Here is a 19,395-nt window from a genome sequence, read left to right on the forward strand (position 1 = left end):
GCAGGCAGAGCCTTCCACTAGTTGGGCGGCCGGGATGCCAGTCTGCCCCCAGGCTCTGTGATTGGTGGTCGCTTTTGGCGAGCCACCCTGGTGGGCGTGCCCCTTCCTCTCGTGCCCGGTGATTGGCGGTCAGAGGGGGCCACCGAGGTGCGATTGGCTGTGCCGTCCGGGCCCGCGGCCGCCGGAGTGGGCGGGGCCTGTCCCCCCTGTTTCCCAGCGCTGCCTCGCGCGGGGCCCGGCCAGGCCGCGCGGCAGGCGGGATGGCGGTGGCGGTGCGTGCGCTGCAGGAGCAGCTGGAGAAGGCTAAGGAAAGCCTCAAGCACGTGGACGAGAATATCCGCAAGCTCACGGGCCGGGACCCCAATGATGTGAGGTGAGCGAGGCGGGGAGCGCCCGGCACGCCGCTGTCCCGCCAAGGAAGGGCCGGGCGGCGGAGGGGGGGCGCTCGTTGGGCCTGCAGGGCGGGCGGCGCGGAGATGGCCGCGGGTCCCCGGGTCTCTGTGCGGGCCGTGCCCGCCCCGTTCGTGCGGCGATGGGACAGCTCTGCCCCGCGGGGGTGGGCCGCGGCCGCGGAGCGCAGGACGGAACGGCCGCAGGCCCGTTGGGCCGGGCGGGCAGCAGCGCCCCGGGGTTGGGCAGGCAGCACTAACAGCGCTCACTGTCTCTTGCAGGCCCCCTCAAAACAGGCTGCTAGCCCTCGCAGGCCCCGGTGGAGGTAGAGGGCGTGGGAGCTTATTGCTAAGGTAAGGAGGCGCAGAACGGCCAGCGGAGTTTCATCCATCCTTTCCCTGACAGTGGTTCGTGCCATCGCGCTGAGTGTCGTGCGTTCCTCGTTTACATCCGCTGCTCGCTGCGGTACTGTTCGAATGAGCGCCAGAACTACCCTACCAGGCCTTGGGGGTTAAGTTTAAAACAGCTCTTCATTTTGAGTTGCAGCATGTCTAAATGGGGCTTTCCCCGACCTTCTCAGCTGTTAGGCTGAAAAATAAAGAGGAAACGTCAAAATGAAGGGTGATATTGTGTGGTGGCTGCGACCTTGTCTTTGAAATCGTTCAAAATCAGTCTCTTGCTGATTTAAAAACTGGTAGGTGTTTTAGGAGGGATTTTAAAACACATGTAGATAAAAGCACATCCTGAAAATTACTGCAGATAAGATTATTTGAACACAATGGGATGCTTGTTTCATTGTAGCTACTCAGTTCAACAAGTGCAGAAATTCAAGGTGAAATTAGATGCAACATGTTTGAACATTTCATTGCAGTGCTAACAGTAAATGGTGATAGAGCTGAGTAAAATTTATGTTTCATTGTGACTATAAAGCAAAATTATAGTTCAGTTGTGCAGACTTGAAGTGGTCTAGGGATTAACTTAGCTTGTTCTAAGACCACAAGTGTTTTCTTTCTAGGCGTGGATTCTCGGATAGTGGAGGAGGACCCCCAGCCAAACAGAGGGATCTTGAAGGTGCATCCAGTAGGTGAGTGCAAAAACTAGTGCAGCCAACTTGCTTTTCTGAATGAGAATTTGTAAGAGTAAACAAAAAACTGGTAATAACTGGGAACTTTCACAGTCTTCTTTGGAGATTACTTACTGAAGACTTGTTGGGAATAATTTGGGTGACAGCAAATCACTCCATGAAATCTTTTTCATACCTTAGAGCAACGTAAAGTTGGTAGCAATAATATAAAGATATAGCAATACAAAGGTATTTGTAATTTTTTGGTTTTATTTGGCGTACAGTCTGCTATATTACATTCTTCTTAGTTGTGACATTTGTTTGCAGTGAACACAAATTTCGTTATGACTGAGACCTGTTCAATAAATTGAATACAGGCAATGTGACAATGGACTCAGGTTTTGAGCTTTCACATTTGGTTGCAAATCCATCAGATGTGAGTGATAATTGTGAGTTTAAGTGCTGTGCACACTTAATGTGCAGTGGTAGTTCTCAACCAAAGCAAAGCTTGCTTTGGAATTTTTGAGTTAGCAGAAAACGAAGCTGGGAAACAGGAAAGTGCTGTGCCACAAATCTGAAAAGGAAGGCTGAAAATTACTTCAACTTTAATTATTTATTTTGGGATTTATTTGATTTAAATTATTTATTTTAAGTTGTTCTTTGTTAAAGACTTAGTTCATACATGTCTCAAGTGGTAATCTGCCTGCCTCTCTCCCATAGGTATTTGGTAGGTAACTTGAACAGCATTTCTTGTTTAAGAAATTATACCAACCTTTCCATGTCAATGCATTTAAATCTGTCTAGTGAGCCCTTTATACCAGTAGACATTTTAGAGATTTCTGGAAATGCACAAACATTTAAAAGAATAAATTCCAAATGTATTTTTTAAAGTCAAATATGGTATTTGTGGATTCTTCTGTTTTTATTACTCTGCAAGTTGTATTAAAATTTAAACTGTTCTGTCTCACTGATTTTCATCAACAATAGATTCTTTCTGTAAAATGTTACTTACTGGTTGTTGGAACAGTGGGGAGATTTTCACCCAAGTATTGGTTCTTATGACTAGACACACTTGTGTTTTTCTCATGCTGGAAGAGATTCCCTCCTAAATAAACATTCTCTAATGGCCACTGGCTTTCTTCCTCAGGCTGGGTGGAGAACGTCGGACAAGAAGAGAATCACGCCAAGAAAGCGACGCAGAGGATGATGATATTAAAAAGGTAATGTATAGTAAATGGAGCTGTGCAAGAGGAAACCTACCTGCAGCACGATGAACAAAGTAGTTTGTTTTCTGTCTTGTAGCCAGCCTTACCATCTTCTGTTGTTGCTACCTCCAAAGAGCGAACACGTCGAGACCTTATACAAGATCAAAATATGGATGAGAAAGGAAAACAAAGGTATGCAGAAATCTCTTTTACACTAACGTGGTACGTTTGAGTTCCAGAAAGTCATAGAAAGTAGCTTTAGATTTTAAAGATATTGCACACAAGCTGTTGTGTATCAAAGATTATGTTGAAGAGTTACCATTATGGTATAAAATTTAATTTAAAAAGTATTCTCTGAAAATACTTCACAAGCAGCAACCTGTGCATTGTTCACATAACTGACATGGATTCTACTTTTCAGGCTACCTACAGGAGCAGGTTTGCTAGTGCTAGTGTTTTAACATCATTTGAGTAAGACAGAAATATCTGTAGTTTCATTGGTTGCGTCATGTCTTGGATTATTACAGCTATCTTGGCTCATCATTTATTTTGAAGTAGGGTTTTGGGTATGGTTCCTCACTCCCTCTGCCTCTCTTTTTAAATGAAATGGGTCCATCATGTTTCTTTTCTCATACTACTTTGATTTCTTGTTGTGTGTGCAGTCTTGCCTTCATTTCACCTACTGCTTTTTAGATTCCTCCTATGTATATCTCCTTTTTCCTATATTTTATTTTCTCAGGGCTATTAAAATCCTAACTGAAATGCAACTCTATTGGTAAGAGGTATTGGAAAATCAAATTTGCAGCCATGTTTGACCTCCTGGACTCCGTCCATTTCAGATTGCAAGTCACCTGGTGCAGTAGTAATTATACACCAAATAAACAGAAGAATTAGAACCAGAATAAGGAACTATAGAAATCTTCTCTGATAAGTCCCCACAGATCAACTGGCATTTTGCTTATTTCTTTTAATTATGACCTCACTTAGAGTCTTCCTTTACTAGGTTCTAATTGTTTCCCATACAGGGAGACTTCAAAATTCTTAGTGAACTTCCTAGAGCTTCAGGCACTATAAGCTTGTTTCCTCAGAATTGTAGTTTTACTTCTTTTCAGTTCAGTAGTCTCTAGGGAGATGAGAAAACCAGTATTAGTCCCTATGAATTGTGGTGGAGGGAGGTTCTTTAAGAGGACAACATCCCCTGAGCTCCTGATTTTGCTCAGTGTCTTCTGGGATGTCATTCATATACAAATGCACTTTCAGTGATCTCTGGCTTTCAATTTTTATCTGTTCCCGTTTCTATTACTTAATATACTTTTACCTTTCCATGTGAGGTTTGTGCCACTGTAATAGAGTGGTAATTAGGGAAGACAGTAGCATTTCCTTTCTCACTTTATCAGGTTCAAGGCAAATAAGAAGGTCTCCGTCAGGTTGTAAAGACTTAATTTGGGATTGAATAAAAATAAATTGAAGGTGGAAGTCAAGAAACTAGTTCTTGCTCAGAAGAAGGGAATTTGTTGAAGAATTTTACTTATTTTTCTCAAAACAACACCTAATCAGATGAGAGCAGTTCTGTTTTCATCCCACAGTGCAGTGTCTCATTGTTGGGCAGCCCTGATAGATAAGTTTTCACTCCCCTATGGCTCCATTTCTCCTTAGTCTAAGCAGATTGTGGAGAGGGGGAGTGTATGCTTTTTAGAAAACCCAGTTTGCTCCCTTATTGATAGCTCACACTGTGTTTACTTGACTTTTTTTCTTCAGTACTTTCTGCTTTAAGATTTTTTTTTTTTTAATCTTATATTATTATTTCTAGATGAAAAATGTGCAGGCTTCCAGTTTTGCCAGTGCTAGCTGTTCTGTGTTGCACATATGAGCTGTGTCTTACTCATAAGCAAAATGATCTGTCACTGTAAATTATATCCTGGACTGTTGGCACAGTCAGTATGTCTTCTGTTGCTAATGGCCTTGGGTACTATTGGGCCTTTAAAAATAAGTATCCTTGAGGTGGAAAGTTTCTCTGATTATTTATATAAATAAAAATCTTAGTAGTTGAACTGAATCTCAAATTTCTTTTTGTTGTGGGTTTGTTTTTTTTCAGGAATCGACGTATATTTGGCTTGCTGATGGGCACTCTTCAAAAATTTAAACAGGAGTCCACAGTTGCTATTGCTACTGAGAGGGTACTTACTTTAAATTCTATCAGATTGTAAATAATAAAGCAAAATTGTTTGGTTAAGTTATTTCAAGTAAGAATGAAAGTTCCCTACAGTGTAGGTTGCAGGTGCAGCAAATTGGTGAGATTGTGTGTAGGTTTTTTTTGGTCTCAATTCAGGGGAATGAGGGAGGGAGGCAGGAAAGGCATTTTTACCATGACTTTGTAACCCTGTTTCTGACCTTCATGGAAGCAAAAAGGCAATGTTAAATGGAATTTAATCAGGTAACTATTTAAGAAATCATAGGCTATTTCTGGAAATAAAAGTGATGCAGTATTGATGAAGCAGTGCCTACCCTTGTGTGTTCCAGATGTTTAAATTATAACCAAGTATACAGAAATCTATGCTTTATTATGCTATCTGTCTAGAAATCTCTTTTCTGTTCCAGTACAAATAACCAGAATTTTTGATGTAATAAATTAACGTATGTTTGTACTGAAGCAAAGCCTTTGCATAGCTTAGGGATTACTTCAAAAAAATTGTATATGGGATGGTGGTAACTTTATTCCCTTTTAATTTGTGAAGGCTATGGTATTTGTTTACTGTTGCACTAAATGAGTTATTTAGTTAACACTAATAACCTTTAAATTAAAAACAATGTTTTAAAGTTCGCATTTCAGCAGTCCAGTTGAAGCAGAAAGATTTAAACTTTAAACGTTTTCTGTATAATGACAGCAGAGCTGACTCACAGTGCTGGTATTGATTACTTTCAGATGCAGTATTTGGGTGGCTTACCTACCTTGTCATGTGGCACATAAGACCAAAGTTCACTTTTGCCTGCTTGCATTAGAACAAAAAGCTGTTTTTCAGGATGGTCTAGAAACATGGAGTCCCTGTCTAATTTATAATAGTATGTGTTTGCACAAAGAGACTTGGAAGAATTACTGCTCCTTACAAAATTTTTCTGAGAGTACCTATGGAGATCTTTTTTGTTCATACATATACACTTGCTATAAATCCAGGTCAAGGCCTGAGGAGTTTTACAACACAGCTATTTTGTTGTCCAGGCAGTAAATTCTATTTTTTAATGAACAGTTATTGTACGATCTGAGCACATGGCAGTCTAGGGTATACAAACAGCATTCCTGGATAGTAGTAATATATATAATTAGCAGTTAATATACTGGAAGTGTTCACAATCTAATTTTTGTTGGTCACAAACACCAGTCTGCAGTCCTTCATTTGTTTCTGGAGGAATTTAGTTCTTTCTCTCCCAAGTGGGAAACTTACCTGATTTCCCTGATAGCTCAAATACATTCCTTTTATTTTTCTGCCATTGGGGGAAAAAACCCAACTTATTTAAGCTTATATTGAAAATTTAAGTCGAAACTGAAAGATAGTAAAGCACACAGAAATTCACAGGGCCCCATAACTAAATAGTTAAACCAACAAAAAATTAGGTGCCAGCAAGCAGTGACACTCCTTTCTTTCATTAGCTGCAGTTTAGGAGGTATTTCCTAATGTGTTTTTAGGAATGCCTTTAATGGTGTAAATAATTGAGGATTTTTAAGTGGATCAAACTAGAACACTTTCTCTTGATATAGAAAAAAATATTTTATTTCATTTATTTTAGCAAAAGAGACGACAAGAAATTGAGCAGAAACTTGAAGTGCAGGCAGAGGAAGAGAGAAAGCAAGTTGAAAATGAGAGGCGAGAACTGTTTGAAGAAAGACGTGCTAAACAGACAGAGCTGCGGTTATTGGAGCAAAAGGTTGAGCTTGCTCAGTTGGTGAGTTTTTGTTTTGTTCCTGATCTTTCTCTTGTTTAAACTATTCTTGTGTATCTCAGCATTATTTTCTTTCGTTTCTCAGCAAGAAGAATGGAATGAACATAATGCTAAAATAATCAAATACATAAGAACAAAGACAAAACCTCATTTATTCTACATACCTGGCAGAATGTGTCCTGCTACGCAGAAGCTGATGGACGAGTCACAGAAAAAGATGAATGGTAAGGCTCTTTGTGATACAAAGGTCCTTGTTCTTGCCTCCCTTTGTTTGCCATACAAATTTATTTTAAGTCTATGCTTAAATACATGAATTTCATGCTTAGGACAAACTATATTCTTACATGGGTGTTCATCATAAGTGGAAATTACTCTTTCAGTGACTTATTTTTATATTGAATGGGATTTGATTCTCTTTCAAGAAGTCAAAAGATGCGTATGCAGAATTTCAGAGGTATGTGTTTTAAACAGTCCTTTATATTGGCTTTTGTATCCAGATATTTCCAAGTGCAGCAACTTCATTTTTGAAAAGGCAGATTTTGTGAAGACACAAGGAATTGCAGGTGTTTACAAAGCATTTGAGAAGTACTTTCTTAAGCATACCATTCGAAATTTCTGATAATTTTTTTTACCTCAATGTGTGTTCATTTCTGTTTCACAGGATGACTATATTTTTCTTTTGGAGAACAATTTAAAATGCTCCGATTGATGGTAGTCTTACTGTTCTTTTTTTATTAAACTAAGAATGTACTGGGTTGGTTTGGTTTTTTTTATTAGGCGCTTTTCTTTATCTTGTGGGGTTGGGAGGCAAGAGAAGATAGCTCACCTGTCTGGATCGCCTACAGTAATTAAGCTTTCTTAATACCCAGCTAGCTTTTTGCTTTTTTTTTGTCTTTTGTTTGCCTTAGGAAGTATAACCTTAATAGGTAAATACTGAGAAATTAAGGTATTCTTTTGATATACTATTGGTTGGTTTGATTCTAATGAAGTCAAAAAGTTTTTGTTAGCTTAGATTTAGGGCTTTACTTTTCAAATTCTCAGCTGAGCTTACTCTTCCCTTTGCTTTGTTTTCTTAAGGTAACTAGCAGTCTCTTTCATTATGCATTAATGGCTTGCTACTTCAGAAAGGACAAGGTTGCAATATTTATGAGTTGAACAATTTGATAACTTACTAGCTCTTAGTTAAAGGGTAAGTAGACCTCAGTGTCTGTAGATTATCTTAACTATTATGTATGCATTTATTCCCTAGCGCTCTTTGAAAGCAGGAGAAATGAATTTGCAGAGCAGATTAACAAAATGGAGGCCAGACCCAGAAGACAATCTGTGAAGGAAAAAGAACATCAGGAGGTGCAGAATGAAGAAAAGAAGGAAGAACAGAACAAGGAGCAGGAAGAGGGTAAGGTGGCTCAGCAGGTGGAAGAGATGGAGACAGGTAATCAGCACAATGATGTAGAAATGGAGGAGGTAGGGGAGGAAAAGGGAAAAATAGGTTCAGGTTCAGGGCATAGCGATGCAGAAAAAGAACAGGAAGAGGATGAGCAGAAACATGACGTAGAGATGAAAGTAGAAGAGCCTACTGAGGTGAGGGAGAATGACAAACAACAGGATGGTCAGCATGAGGAGGTCACAGTTGTAAAAGACGAAAGTGAAAACATTCAGCCTGTGGATAATGATCAGGATGTGGCTGAAATGAATGAGGCAGATAGTGTAGAACCTGTAGAAAATGAAAATGGCAGAGAAATAGAACCAGAAACAGAGTGTGATGCTCAGCCAGAAAAAGTGTGTAATGTTCCTTCTCCCAAGAAGGAGAAAGGTATCAAAACAGAAAATAATGCTGAACTGGAAGAAACACAAGAGAAAACACCTGAAGCTCAGACAGAATCTGTGGCTGAGGCTCTATCTCAGCCACAGTCTGTGCCACTAGCACAATCACCTCAGTTGTCTCAGTCCACTCAGGATACAGAGCCCCAGACAGACAAGGATGAAAATGCTGTGGTGTCTGTAAAGGTGGCTGAAGCCCAGGCAGAGCAGAATCAGACACCGAGTGCAGAAAGTAAGAGTAAGACTAGGAGTGGAAGCAGGGGTAGGGCAGGGAACAAAACTGGTCATACCCGTAGCAGCAGCAGCAGTAGCAGTAGCACTTCCAGCAGTACTACCAGTGCAAGTAGTTCCAGCACTGGCAGCAGTTCCAGTCGGAGCAGTTCCACCAGCAGCAGCACTACAAGTGGGAGTACGAGCAGGGACAGTAGCAGCAGCAGCTCGAGCAGTAGTGAGAGCAGGAGTCGGAGCCGAGGCAGGGGCCATAACAGAGATAGAAAACGCAGAAGGAGCACAGACAGGAAGCGAAGGGATGCTTCAGGAGTAGATAGAAGTCACAAGTCCTCAAAAGGTGGTAGTAGAGATACTAAAAGCTCAAAGGATAAAAGTTCAAGGTCTGACAGAAAGAGATCTATATCAGAAAGTAGTCGGTCAGGCAAGAGAACTTCACGGAGTGAAAGAGACCGTAAATCAGACAGGAAAGACAAAAGGCGTTAACAGAAGAGACCAAGCTTCCCTAGCCTAATCTTTGCAGCAGAAGATTATTTGAGTGAAAGGATTCCTTGTAAGGAGGAAGAGAAGGCTGCCTTAAGAATTGCATGCTGTAAAAAATCTTTTGGAAAAATGCAGACTGTTTACCAGGCATTCTTGTACTTTTTACATAATTTTGTAAAAGGTTACTTACCAAAATTATGTGAAGTTCCTGAAAATGTAAAAATAAAAGATTAACACTCCTTTGCATCTTTTTTTTAAATATCCTGTACTCATTAAGATTCTCTGTATATTTTAATAGGTATACCTTTAAAGTAGATGTGATCATTTCTTCTGTATCATATACTTTTTTTTGTAGAAATAAATGTGCATTTTAAATAAATTGTTTGAGATGTCCTGTTGACAATTAAATTCCCCTTTTTAGATTATATGTAGGAAGGCAGCATTGCAGGAAATACAAAATTTTGTCTTTCCCCTCTATTCCTTGCAAGAATGAGAACTTTAAGACCTAGTAAAGCAAATAATCTCTCCAGTGCTGGGTAGGAAGGCAAAGTAATCGATTTGAATCTATAGTTTTTGTTTTCTTCTGTAACTGCAGGCTCTTAGTCAATTCTGTCTATCTTCCAGTTTTATAAAAATTTCTTATCCATAGGCAAGCAGTAATTAAATGGGAATGTTAACACTGGCCAAGGTAGCTCAAGTCAGTCTGGAAAATCACTCTTGCCTGCTTTCTGCAGGTGCTTTGGTAGTATTTACATCTATGTTCTATATATAGATAATCTCTTCAATGATGATCCTTGTTTTGGTGGCCAGTGGAAGAAAGACTTCAGCTTGCTTCTCAACCAGGATTCCTTTGGTTTTAGTTGCAGACTAATCTTTGATCCCTTCATACCACTAGGAATAATTACATTGCAGTGTTGGAGTTACATGGGACTACCCAATACTAATGTTGTGTGCGTGCAAGAATGCTTTCTGAATGTATTTAATAAACCTAAGGTGGTACAGTGTTATCTATGAAGGTGAATACTGTTTTTATATAATTTTGTATGGAAAACAATAACATCTGTTGCTTTGTTCTGTACATGTGCAAATAAATGTGGCTTTGTAGACTACTTAACTCTCTTGTTGCCTATCATCTTTTCTATTAACAGGTGTATTACCTTAGGCTTTCTGCATTTAAAGTATGAATTGTAATTGCAGGTGGCTGTACCTTACAAGCTCTGTATCCAGAGTTATTCTTAAAGCTTTTAATTGTCTGTTAACTGACTTTGAAACTGTAGTGCTCTAACCTATGTTGTCTTGACAGGAAGAGAATTGTGTTATCTGATCCACCAAATCACAAACCAGGAAGTCTTAGAAAGATTTCAGTATGGAAGGAGACATAAGCTGGATTTAGTGTACGAAGTGCCATGTACACCCTGTTTTTCTGGAAGGTAGTTGCCAGGTTCTAGCTTGGAGTGTGTCAGTTTTCATCTGAACTCAACACTAGTGACAGATTTATGTGTTCTGAAATGCTCAATGTCATGACTTCAAGAAATGTGTCTAGTAAGGAATGGAGTGCAGCACAAATAGGCAGGGGGAAAACAGAGGCTTCCCCTTTCTCAAGGAGTTCAGATTCTTCGGTCCATTTGCTACTTCAATATCTTATCTGCCTCTGTCTCTCTACAACAGAGTAATTTTTATTCTTGTCACTATTTTCCAATGTTTCTTCAGGGAATCTTGTGGTTTAATGTGGTGTCTTTTCTGAAGGACAAACAAAAGTTTGTAAGTTCAAATGCCTTATTGAAGATGTTAAACAATGTTCTACCAAAAAAAACCTTAATACTGAGTAACTGAGCAAAATGTTACTGGTCTACATGTTTTGACTAATTTCAGGTTTCAGATTGCCTTTGGAAGCCATTGTAGTTTTTTCAGTTAATTACACTTTTTTGGTAACATTGAATAATTCTAATGTTTCTTATTTTGAATTTGTGTGATTCACTGCTGTAGTGCATTTACAGGTTTAAATGGCTGGTACTGGAGTCAGTGTGCAAATCTTCTGACCTCTTGTTTCAGAGCAACACATTACCAGGGTTTATGAAAACAATAGGATGGTGGGTCTGGTTGCTGAACTAAGGACTGGATTGATCGCATTGTTTTAGGTTATATTCCCAGCTGCAATGTATTTTTGACTGTGAAAATGCAGGAGCTTTGTTGCTGCATAGGAAGCTGATGTTATTGTTAATTTAATGTTTGTTAGAAGAAACTTACTAACTACCATTGGCAAGCAGTGCCATTAATTGTTAGCATTCCTAGATCTAGGCAGCTCAGTGTAATGTGAACATCAGTGTGTGATAACTTTGAAGTTTTCTAAAAGCTAAATATTCCAATGAATATTCCACTATAGAAATAGTGCAAGATGGTAATGTACTATTAGCACCATAAAGCAGTAGAGTGTATAGTAATTGTTACATTTTCCTTCAAGGTTCCCTCCTCTTATCCTGAAACAAAATCAGAGCTGTGGATAGGAATGAGACCATGAAAATAGCTGACAACTTTAAGACGTAATTTGATGGAACAGTTTGTATTTTCTATGTGTTTAGTGCAGATAGCATAGAGGTAGGAAATGATTGAAACATTTTCTTATCCCTTCCCCACAATGGTGAGTGAAGATCAAAGGAAAAATGCCTTGTTCACTTTTCACTCAAGTAAAGTGGACAAAGCAACAATAGTTTTTCCCTTTTCTAAGAATGAGGAAGAGATGCTTTATGTGAGCAGGGAATATACCGTAGATGCTCTGTGCCTGTCTTTTGAAGTGTTTCCATCATGTGCTCCCTTGTAGCTTTCAGTATAGTTTAAGAAGGCAGTTGGTGGTTTGGTTGTTTTAGAACCTCTGCACTATGCACTGACTGTACTATAAGTTACTGGGTTTTTCTTCAGTCCTGATGCACAGATAAGCTGGAATTCTCCAAGAATATATTTTTCCACAGTGCTCCAGTTGGAGTGCTTGTCAGAGTAGATGTTACACAGATTGTTCATTGAATATAAGCTGAAACATGACTTTGAGTAAAAGGCATACTTCTTCAAATTCCTGTTCCTCAGAGTGATGTCTTTGTGCTTGGAACAGCTTCTTTATATTTTATTCAAAGGAAACCTGAACATAATTTTTCTGCAGACAGTAGGTATTAGAGAACTGAACAACCCCCCTCCAACAAAATTAATTTCAAAACCAGTAAATTTACAAATCGATTTCTGGAACATCTTTGATTCTCGGGAAAGTAATGGTCTTGTGATTAGGCCCCAGATATAAGATTCAGGTTCAGCTGCTGATTTTATAGCAATTGCTGTGGTACAACAGGGTAAACATACTCATTTAATGTATGTCAGAGATATTCAAAATTATTTGCCTGGTCAAAGAAGAATTTCTCTGAGAATATGTGTATTTATGATGGGATGAAATGCAGCAGCAGTGCTGCATTAGTAATGTATAGAGATCTGTGTTATGGAGGATGTTCAGTTTTGGGGTTTTTTTCTCCTGGTTCAGGCAGTTTTTATTACATGACAGTATTCTATTATATGGCAAAATGTGAGGCGTTCAAAGCTTGGAAATGTGTTCTCAAGATTCAAAGTAATAAAAGTCACAACTTCCATGACATTTTTGAAATGCACTGTCAGTTGTCATGTTTGTAACTGTCTTTGTAATAGAGAAGTAACAGTGGCTTTTTCTTGCAACTTGTTGTTCTGATTGAAAAAGTTGGTTTGGGTCTGGGTGACGAATGACTGTTACCTGCTTAGATTTGTCTAACTGGAAGAGTGAATTAGTATTACTTCCTCTTGCTTATTTCTTAAAAGATACTTGTTTAAAGAAACAAATTTTTTTGACATGACATTTTAAATGTAAAAGTCAATTTGTGTTTTAATTCAAATATCCAAAGTCAAGAGAACTATATTGTTAAACGTGTTTTACCCATGTACTATAATCTTCCACATATTATGCAATATTCTACACTGTGAAACTGCATTCTGTGTGGAGCCCTTTGGTGCTACCAAAACAGTATAGCCACAGATGTATATTCTGTTCTTAGTATGAAATAGATATTAGGATAACTTCTACCAACTTCTGATATGCTTTGGTCTTTATTATCAATGCAGATACTGAATAGTCTAGGAAATGTAATATCTTCACTTCTACAAAGCCATGTCTTAAAAGAGCCATCCAGTGTGCTATATTCCTCAGATTATTTCAATTACTCCATTAATTCTGATCCTTCTTTGAATTCTACTATGCTTTAAGAGATGTCTGCCTTTCTACTTCAGTAGTTACAGTTACTAAGGTGTCATTGCAAATAAAAATAGTTCAGTTCTAATGAAAGATATTGGAAATAGATCTTTTTCATTATTGTTGTTTGTTTTTGCATGTGCAATAGTACTCACATTCATTGCTTCAGTTCTCCAGAACAGAAATTAACTGAAGTCTCACTCAATCTGCTATAAAGCTTTCAACTTTGTCCTTTGGAATCTAGCTACAATAAACTCCATGAATCTTTGACTTCAGTTCAAAGGTGATTAGAAGTCATGCTTGATAGCCTATGCTATGTATAGGATTTGCACCCAAAAGATTTACAAGTAAAGTTGCTAGAGGAACAAATAACATAGAACAGAGATCAGAGCAGGGTTTGTCAGCGCTTAAGCCTTGAAGAATGCTTATAGACAGTAAGCAACACAATAAGCAGTGCCCAGAATCACTTGAAAATTTCAAATGCAGTTTTAACTGAGTAGCTGAGATTTTTACCTCCACGTAAACTTTTGGACTAAGTTTGGCATCTATATGAAACTGAAGTCAGTGCCATTTTCAGAGGTATTTTCACAAATACAGTAATATTGTGCAGACCTCAAGGTGTGGGTCTGATTGTTCTCCCCCACAAACCTACTTAAGTACGTAAATTTAGATGTCAGAATACCTCACTTTTCTATTTTTGGGTGAATGGGCTCCATGTTGCCAGGCTTGAAAAGGGACTGTTAACCCTTCTAGGCCCATTGTTGTGTTTTGTTCCATGTTCTATGGTTGGTGTGCAACACAATGAAAGACTTCTGACCAGTTTGATAAAAATGTCCTTTTTTTCCTTTTTTTATTCTTTATTTAATTTGTACAACACTAAGCACATAGAAAGTCCTTTCAATATAAATTACTTGTATATTTCACACCAATCTTTTTTGTAGAAACTTGGGAATGAAAAAAAAAGGGGCAGCATTAAGGTTAGTCAGGAGTGACAGGGGTGCTGATCTGCACTGTATTCCTTGGTGCTCTGCAGTGGATTACCTAACAGCAGGGACAGCTGGTGTGACAGGTCATAGGATAGGCTGCCTGACTATCAGCTCATGTGGCAAAGGAAGGGCCAAAGTGTTAGATTGCAAGTGGGGGACATGTCGTTTCTGTGAAGTTCTGTTTGCAGGCCACTGCTGGTTAAGGTGACCCTGGCTCACTTTGTGCCCTTTTTTGCTGGCTCTGTAGATCAGGCTAAGCACCAGTGTCTGGCAGGTTTGAGCTGTGGAGCAGAAGCAAACTATGCTGCAAGTAGGATACCGCTTAGGTTTGTAGAAAGAGAATACAGTGACCTCTGCATGAGTCATACTCAGGACTGAAGGAGGGGCAGGCTTACTAGGAGCCATAATGACTGCAAAGATCAGGTTGGGAAGTAATGCAGATTCTTGGGGTGCTATCTATAAGGCAGGGAGAAGAGGCTCCCTCATGCAGGACAGTGGGAAAGGAAATGTGAAGTTTTTTTATAGGTTAATAAGATACTGTGTTTAGCTCACCAAAGAAGTCTGGGACAATTATATGAAACCTCTGAAGCAAAACCTGCTTCTGATACAAACAAAGAAGGTGGAGACTTTTTCTTTTTACAAGTAGTCACATGTAAAAGATAATGAGAAGAAAATTCAGGGGAGATTCTGATTAGACAGAAGAGGAAAATATTTCACAGTGAGAGCAATTGGCCATGGGAACAATCTCCCCATAAAGTGGTGGATACCCTATGTTTTGACACTTCTAAGATTCACGTAGACTATCTTGTTTAGACCATGTTTTTATCAAGAAAAGTTGGACCAGATAAACCTTAGGCCCCCTCCCAACCTGGTATTCTGATTCTCTGCAGGTTTTAATTTATAGCAAAACTTCATGCCTTTATAACTATTGTACATCTCCCTGCATAATTACTACTTTAAAGTATAACAAATTTGAGAAAAAATATTTATAACTACATTTTGGATAATAGGTTGCTAAGAAACAGGCTATTCTTTAAAAAGCAGGGCTTGTCGTTTGCTTAGCTTTGCTGTATTGCTCTGTGATATATGATGCAGAGATAGCATATGGATTTTCTACTTGTCTTACAAGCCTGAAAACTGCCAGGCACCTTTAAGACTTTGGAGCCAAGTAAGTTCATAATTCCCCATTCTAAAGGATGGACTGTACTTAGATGTAGTGCATGAGGAAGCTCCAAAAGAATATGTGTAAAACATTGCTGTTCCAAGTTCCCAATGACCAACTATAAATTATCTAAAACATATCAGTAAACAGAAAAAAAATTAGTTTATTCTAGAAACAAACAAACAAACAAAAAAGCTAAAAGACTGTCAGTAGCTAGGTTAGTATTAATGCAAATCAATATAAGCATAAAATTGATAGTTCATCTATCATGCTAAGGATATAGAGATTGACAGAAAATCACAACCTCTGCATTCTAGCTGGACCTTAGAGATCAGAGGGTCTGAATGTGGCTGGGCTTGATTTATAATTATAATCAGTTTGGCATTATAGGTCTGGTTGTATTGAATAAGAACTTTCACAAGCCCAGATTCACAAATTTACCATTTACCAATCCAAAACTGCAGGTCAAGCTGTGCTCAGTAAGAACCTTCACTGTCCCAGACGCACGTAGCACACAGAGTTTGGTTTACTGAAACAACAAAAACACAGACTTGGAATTGCTGTTGATAAACAGCACTAGATGTGACAGAGCTCTAACAATAACAATAATATTGTGTTAGCCTGGCTAATGACAATAATCCTATGCAGAATCTTACCAAGCAAGCATCTCTGCTTGTGAAGAGAGGAGAGTAACGCACCAAGATCTAACCAAGTTAGCAAGAGTAACTGACTCCAAGATCTTTTTGAGTCTTTCACTAACTACATGAAAATTCTATCCAGCTTACATACAGCCCCATCTTATTCTCCTCCTCCTTCTTTACATGTAGCATAATCTAGACAGAGGATTGAGTAGTATAGTCATGTATGTGGTAGCATGTACTTCAATAATCTTATTAGCATACTTAGGGTTGTGCTTTAATATTTAAATATTTAAACCCTTACTGAGGCAGAAGTTACTTTTTTGGCCATGGTGTCCTTCAAAGTTCCCGTAATATGATTTTGTTATTTTCTGTTCAGCTCTTCAGGGCCAAAACAGGACCATCCTATCTCCACCGGGCCTCCTCCAGCCCACTCATCCTTTCTTGACGTCAGCTATGCAGAAACACATCTGCAGAGATAAAGCAGAAGGAATGTGGTGTAGGCTGTAGATAGTAGGCTGTCTTAGACCTTGCCAGGTTTCTTGGTCATCACACTACAGCATCCTAAAATCACATGAAAGAGGTACATTAAAAATGCATTCATAATCCAGAAATAATCCTAATACAATTGCTGTTGAATTTCCCCCACCACAATCTTGTACAAACTCAGTACAGGAGAATCTATCTGAGAGAGGCTAAATTTTTATTTGACCAGAACTACTTTCTTTGTATTCAAAACATTAGCCTAGCTATCAGAACATAGTTAATTATTAATGCATGTGTATAATCAGGACACCTGACTCTGCAGATTGTTAGTAGGTTAGCACAGTGTACTTCTGTTTAAGCAGATCAGAGAAGGAAAACAGGATTGAAAGTTTACTTGCAATGCTTTGTTAGGCTAAGGAAAATGTAGAATATTCTTGCTAACTGCACATCCATGCAGTTTCCACAGTTTCAGTGCATTCTGGATTTAATCTAAAATGTCAAGGATCTTGGATCAGAGAATTCTGGTTTTAGTAATTTCATTTGCAGCAAGTGTGCAGAGTACAAAGATACTTTCAAAATGGAAGAAGTGTGGTGATCCGGAATGTGAGAGTAAGTAAAAATTTGTTTTTTTCAAAGGGAGTCTGTGGTGTATATGTAGCTATTGGGAATCATAATGTCGAAATTAGCAATGAAACAGACTGAAAATGAGTAGCCATAGTAAATGTTTGTGGTTAAGTTTAAGAGAAATAGGCTTAAAATTTTAAAAGAAAAAGAGGGGAAAAAAAGACTTGCTGGATTGTTGTGTAAGGTTATACAGATCAAAGTTCAGTAAAAATATTTTTGAATAGCTCGTTTTCCTCAGGTGTCCCCAAAACGGGCAGTATAAAACAGCTTTAAAGTATTTTTAACTAATTCTTTACAGGTACAAAATAAAATAAACAAAATATAAATAAAATGGTAGGTTATAAACTGAGAAAGAAGACCCTTTATCATGTGTTTATAGTACATTCATAGCCCATCTGCAGAACTCTTGAGGTTTTTTTTCTACCGGCCAACTGGTTTGGGATTTCTTTTGTAATCCTTCTTACGAAACACCCTTTACAAAACACTGTTAATATTTACTCTTTACTTATTTTTTATTCTTTTACATGAAGTAAGTGCTGTAACTATTAATTGTGGTTCTCAAAGAGTAAATAACTCTGCAGGAGGCAGAGCCACTGAGTCACAAGTGGACAAATGTCCTGTTTACTAACCACTGATTACCATTGTGAAACCTGTCATAATCATAGTTGAAGCTGTTTCTAACCTGTTTCCATTTGTTTAGCAGACTTAGGTGTTGTATTTTCAATGTCTTTTCAATCTTCCATTTCCCCTGAAGTGGGAGAGACCTTAAATTTCCTCTGATAATGGATTTCTATTTTCTTGTGGGAGCCAACTTCAGTACCAACTCCAGTAGGTTTTGGATGTTCAGAAGGATGTTCCTCAATCTTTGTGAAAGAGCATGTGAAAGGGGCTCCAAACTGACCAGAGCACATTACTACTGAGTGGTTTCTGTGGGGAGACTGGGGTGGAGACAAAGAAAACTTAAAATAATTCAAACTGAACTGGAAACTTCAATTTTAACAACATGTGTAAGGTTTATATTCCTAAAATTTAAGTATTTTCATAATAAAATAAATGTATTCAAAAAAGAGGACAAAATCCCTAAAATAATTACCAGATCTAACTTAGAATTTCTGAAATATAAAATTATAAATATCCCTGGGAAATACTTTTTAGCTGTTTAGCCTAAATAAATGTTAATGTTAATTTAATTACTTTAGTAGATTAGGTAATTGCTAATCCTGCATACATTCTTTCTATTTAAGCATTGAAACCTTGGCTAAACAAGCACCTAAAAATGTCCATATAGGACAAAAGCTTTTCCCCTTGATGTCTGCAGTACATGGGAAAGAAAACAAGACAGGGCTGCTTTTTGCGTTAGTTGATTTCCACGTGATGATATAAATGGATTAATATTATAACAAAGCACATACATAAAAATGTTTGCTACTGCAATTCATCAGTATTTGATATATATCAGATTTCTTCAGTAAAGTGACTTCAGATAAAATGGATGCTGTAGTTGTTTGTTTCTTTCCATTATTCCAGAGGCAATGAGCCGAGTTCAAGCCACTACCGACTACTTAGGGCCTGACTGCCGGTATCTTAACTTCAAAACAGGGGAGGAGATCATTGTATACTCCAAACTTTCAAGGGAAAATGAAAACTTGTGGACAGGAAGTGTAAGTAATTCAATCTGAAAGATTTTCCCCATAAATATTTTAGATATAGTAATAGCATAACAACCACAGTCTGCTTGCTTCTAAGGATCTTCTATCTCTTTTGGAATATTAACCAGCCATGGATGAATATAGTATTTGGGTCATTGTTACCATCTTTATACAGAAAGAGAAAATCCAAATCCTGGCAAAGATCACTCATAGAGAAACAAAGTCAAGATCCAAATACAAGTTTTCTGCATCCTTCATCTTATCATTTGGCTGTAATTATTTAATCTGGTTCCCTTGAAAACACTCAGATCTATCAGGTCAGGTTCCTACCTATAGGTCTGTGGGTAAGACATCCAGTATTGGGACCTGACTTCACAGTTCAGTGGTTAAGGAAAGCTCCCAGAGAAGTTATCATGCATATTTAATGACTTGGAACAAGTGTCAATGAAATTAGAACAGTCATTTAAGA

At 38.3% G+C, this 19,395-nt stretch overlaps 2 protein-coding genes across 2 annotated transcripts in view; both read left to right on the top strand.

Annotated features, from left to right (window-relative positions):
* Positions 1-228: 228 nt before the first annotated feature.
* On the top strand, positions 229-10,240 carry PNN (pinin, desmosome associated protein). The gene is made up of 9 exons (XM_036384162.2): positions 229-373; positions 672-743; positions 1,406-1,474; positions 2,601-2,673; positions 2,756-2,850; positions 4,754-4,835; positions 6,442-6,597; positions 6,680-6,818; positions 7,844-10,240. The coding sequence occupies exons 1-9, from the start codon at positions 261-263 to the stop codon at positions 9,127-9,129; spliced, it is 2,085 nt and encodes a 694-aa protein (XP_036240055.1). The 5' UTR covers positions 229-260; the 3' UTR covers positions 9,130-10,240.
* Positions 10,241-17,147: 6,907 nt separating this feature from the next.
* Positions 17,148-19,395, top strand: part of MIA2 (MIA SH3 domain ER export factor 2) — a 36,290-nt gene continuing 34,042 nt past the window's right edge. Inside the window, exons 1-2 of the mRNA XM_036384826.2 lie at positions 17,148-17,262; positions 18,805-18,938. Of these exons, the coding sequence (XP_036240719.1) occupies positions 17,148-17,262; positions 18,805-18,938 (249 nt within the window). The remainder of the gene's footprint in view (positions 17,263-18,804; positions 18,939-19,395) is intronic.

Source organism: Molothrus ater, chromosome 6 (genome assembly GCF_012460135.2).
Source record: "Molothrus ater isolate BHLD 08-10-18 breed brown headed cowbird chromosome 6, BPBGC_Mater_1.1, whole genome shotgun sequence".
Taxonomy (NCBI): domain Eukaryota; kingdom Metazoa; phylum Chordata; class Aves; order Passeriformes; family Icteridae; genus Molothrus; species Molothrus ater.

Coding starts and splice junctions, on each gene's coding strand:
- PNN (XM_036384162.2), top strand. CDS start 261: ATGGCGGTGGCGGTGCGTGCGCTGCAGGAGCAGCTGGAGAAGGCTAAG. Junction 1,475..2,600: donor CTTGAAGGTGCATCCAGTAG/GTGAGTGCAAAA, acceptor TTTCTTCCTCAG/GCTGGGTGGAGAACGTCGGA. Junction 2,674..2,755: donor AGGATGATGATATTAAAAAG/GTAATGTATAGT, acceptor TCTGTCTTGTAG/CCAGCCTTACCATCTTCTGT.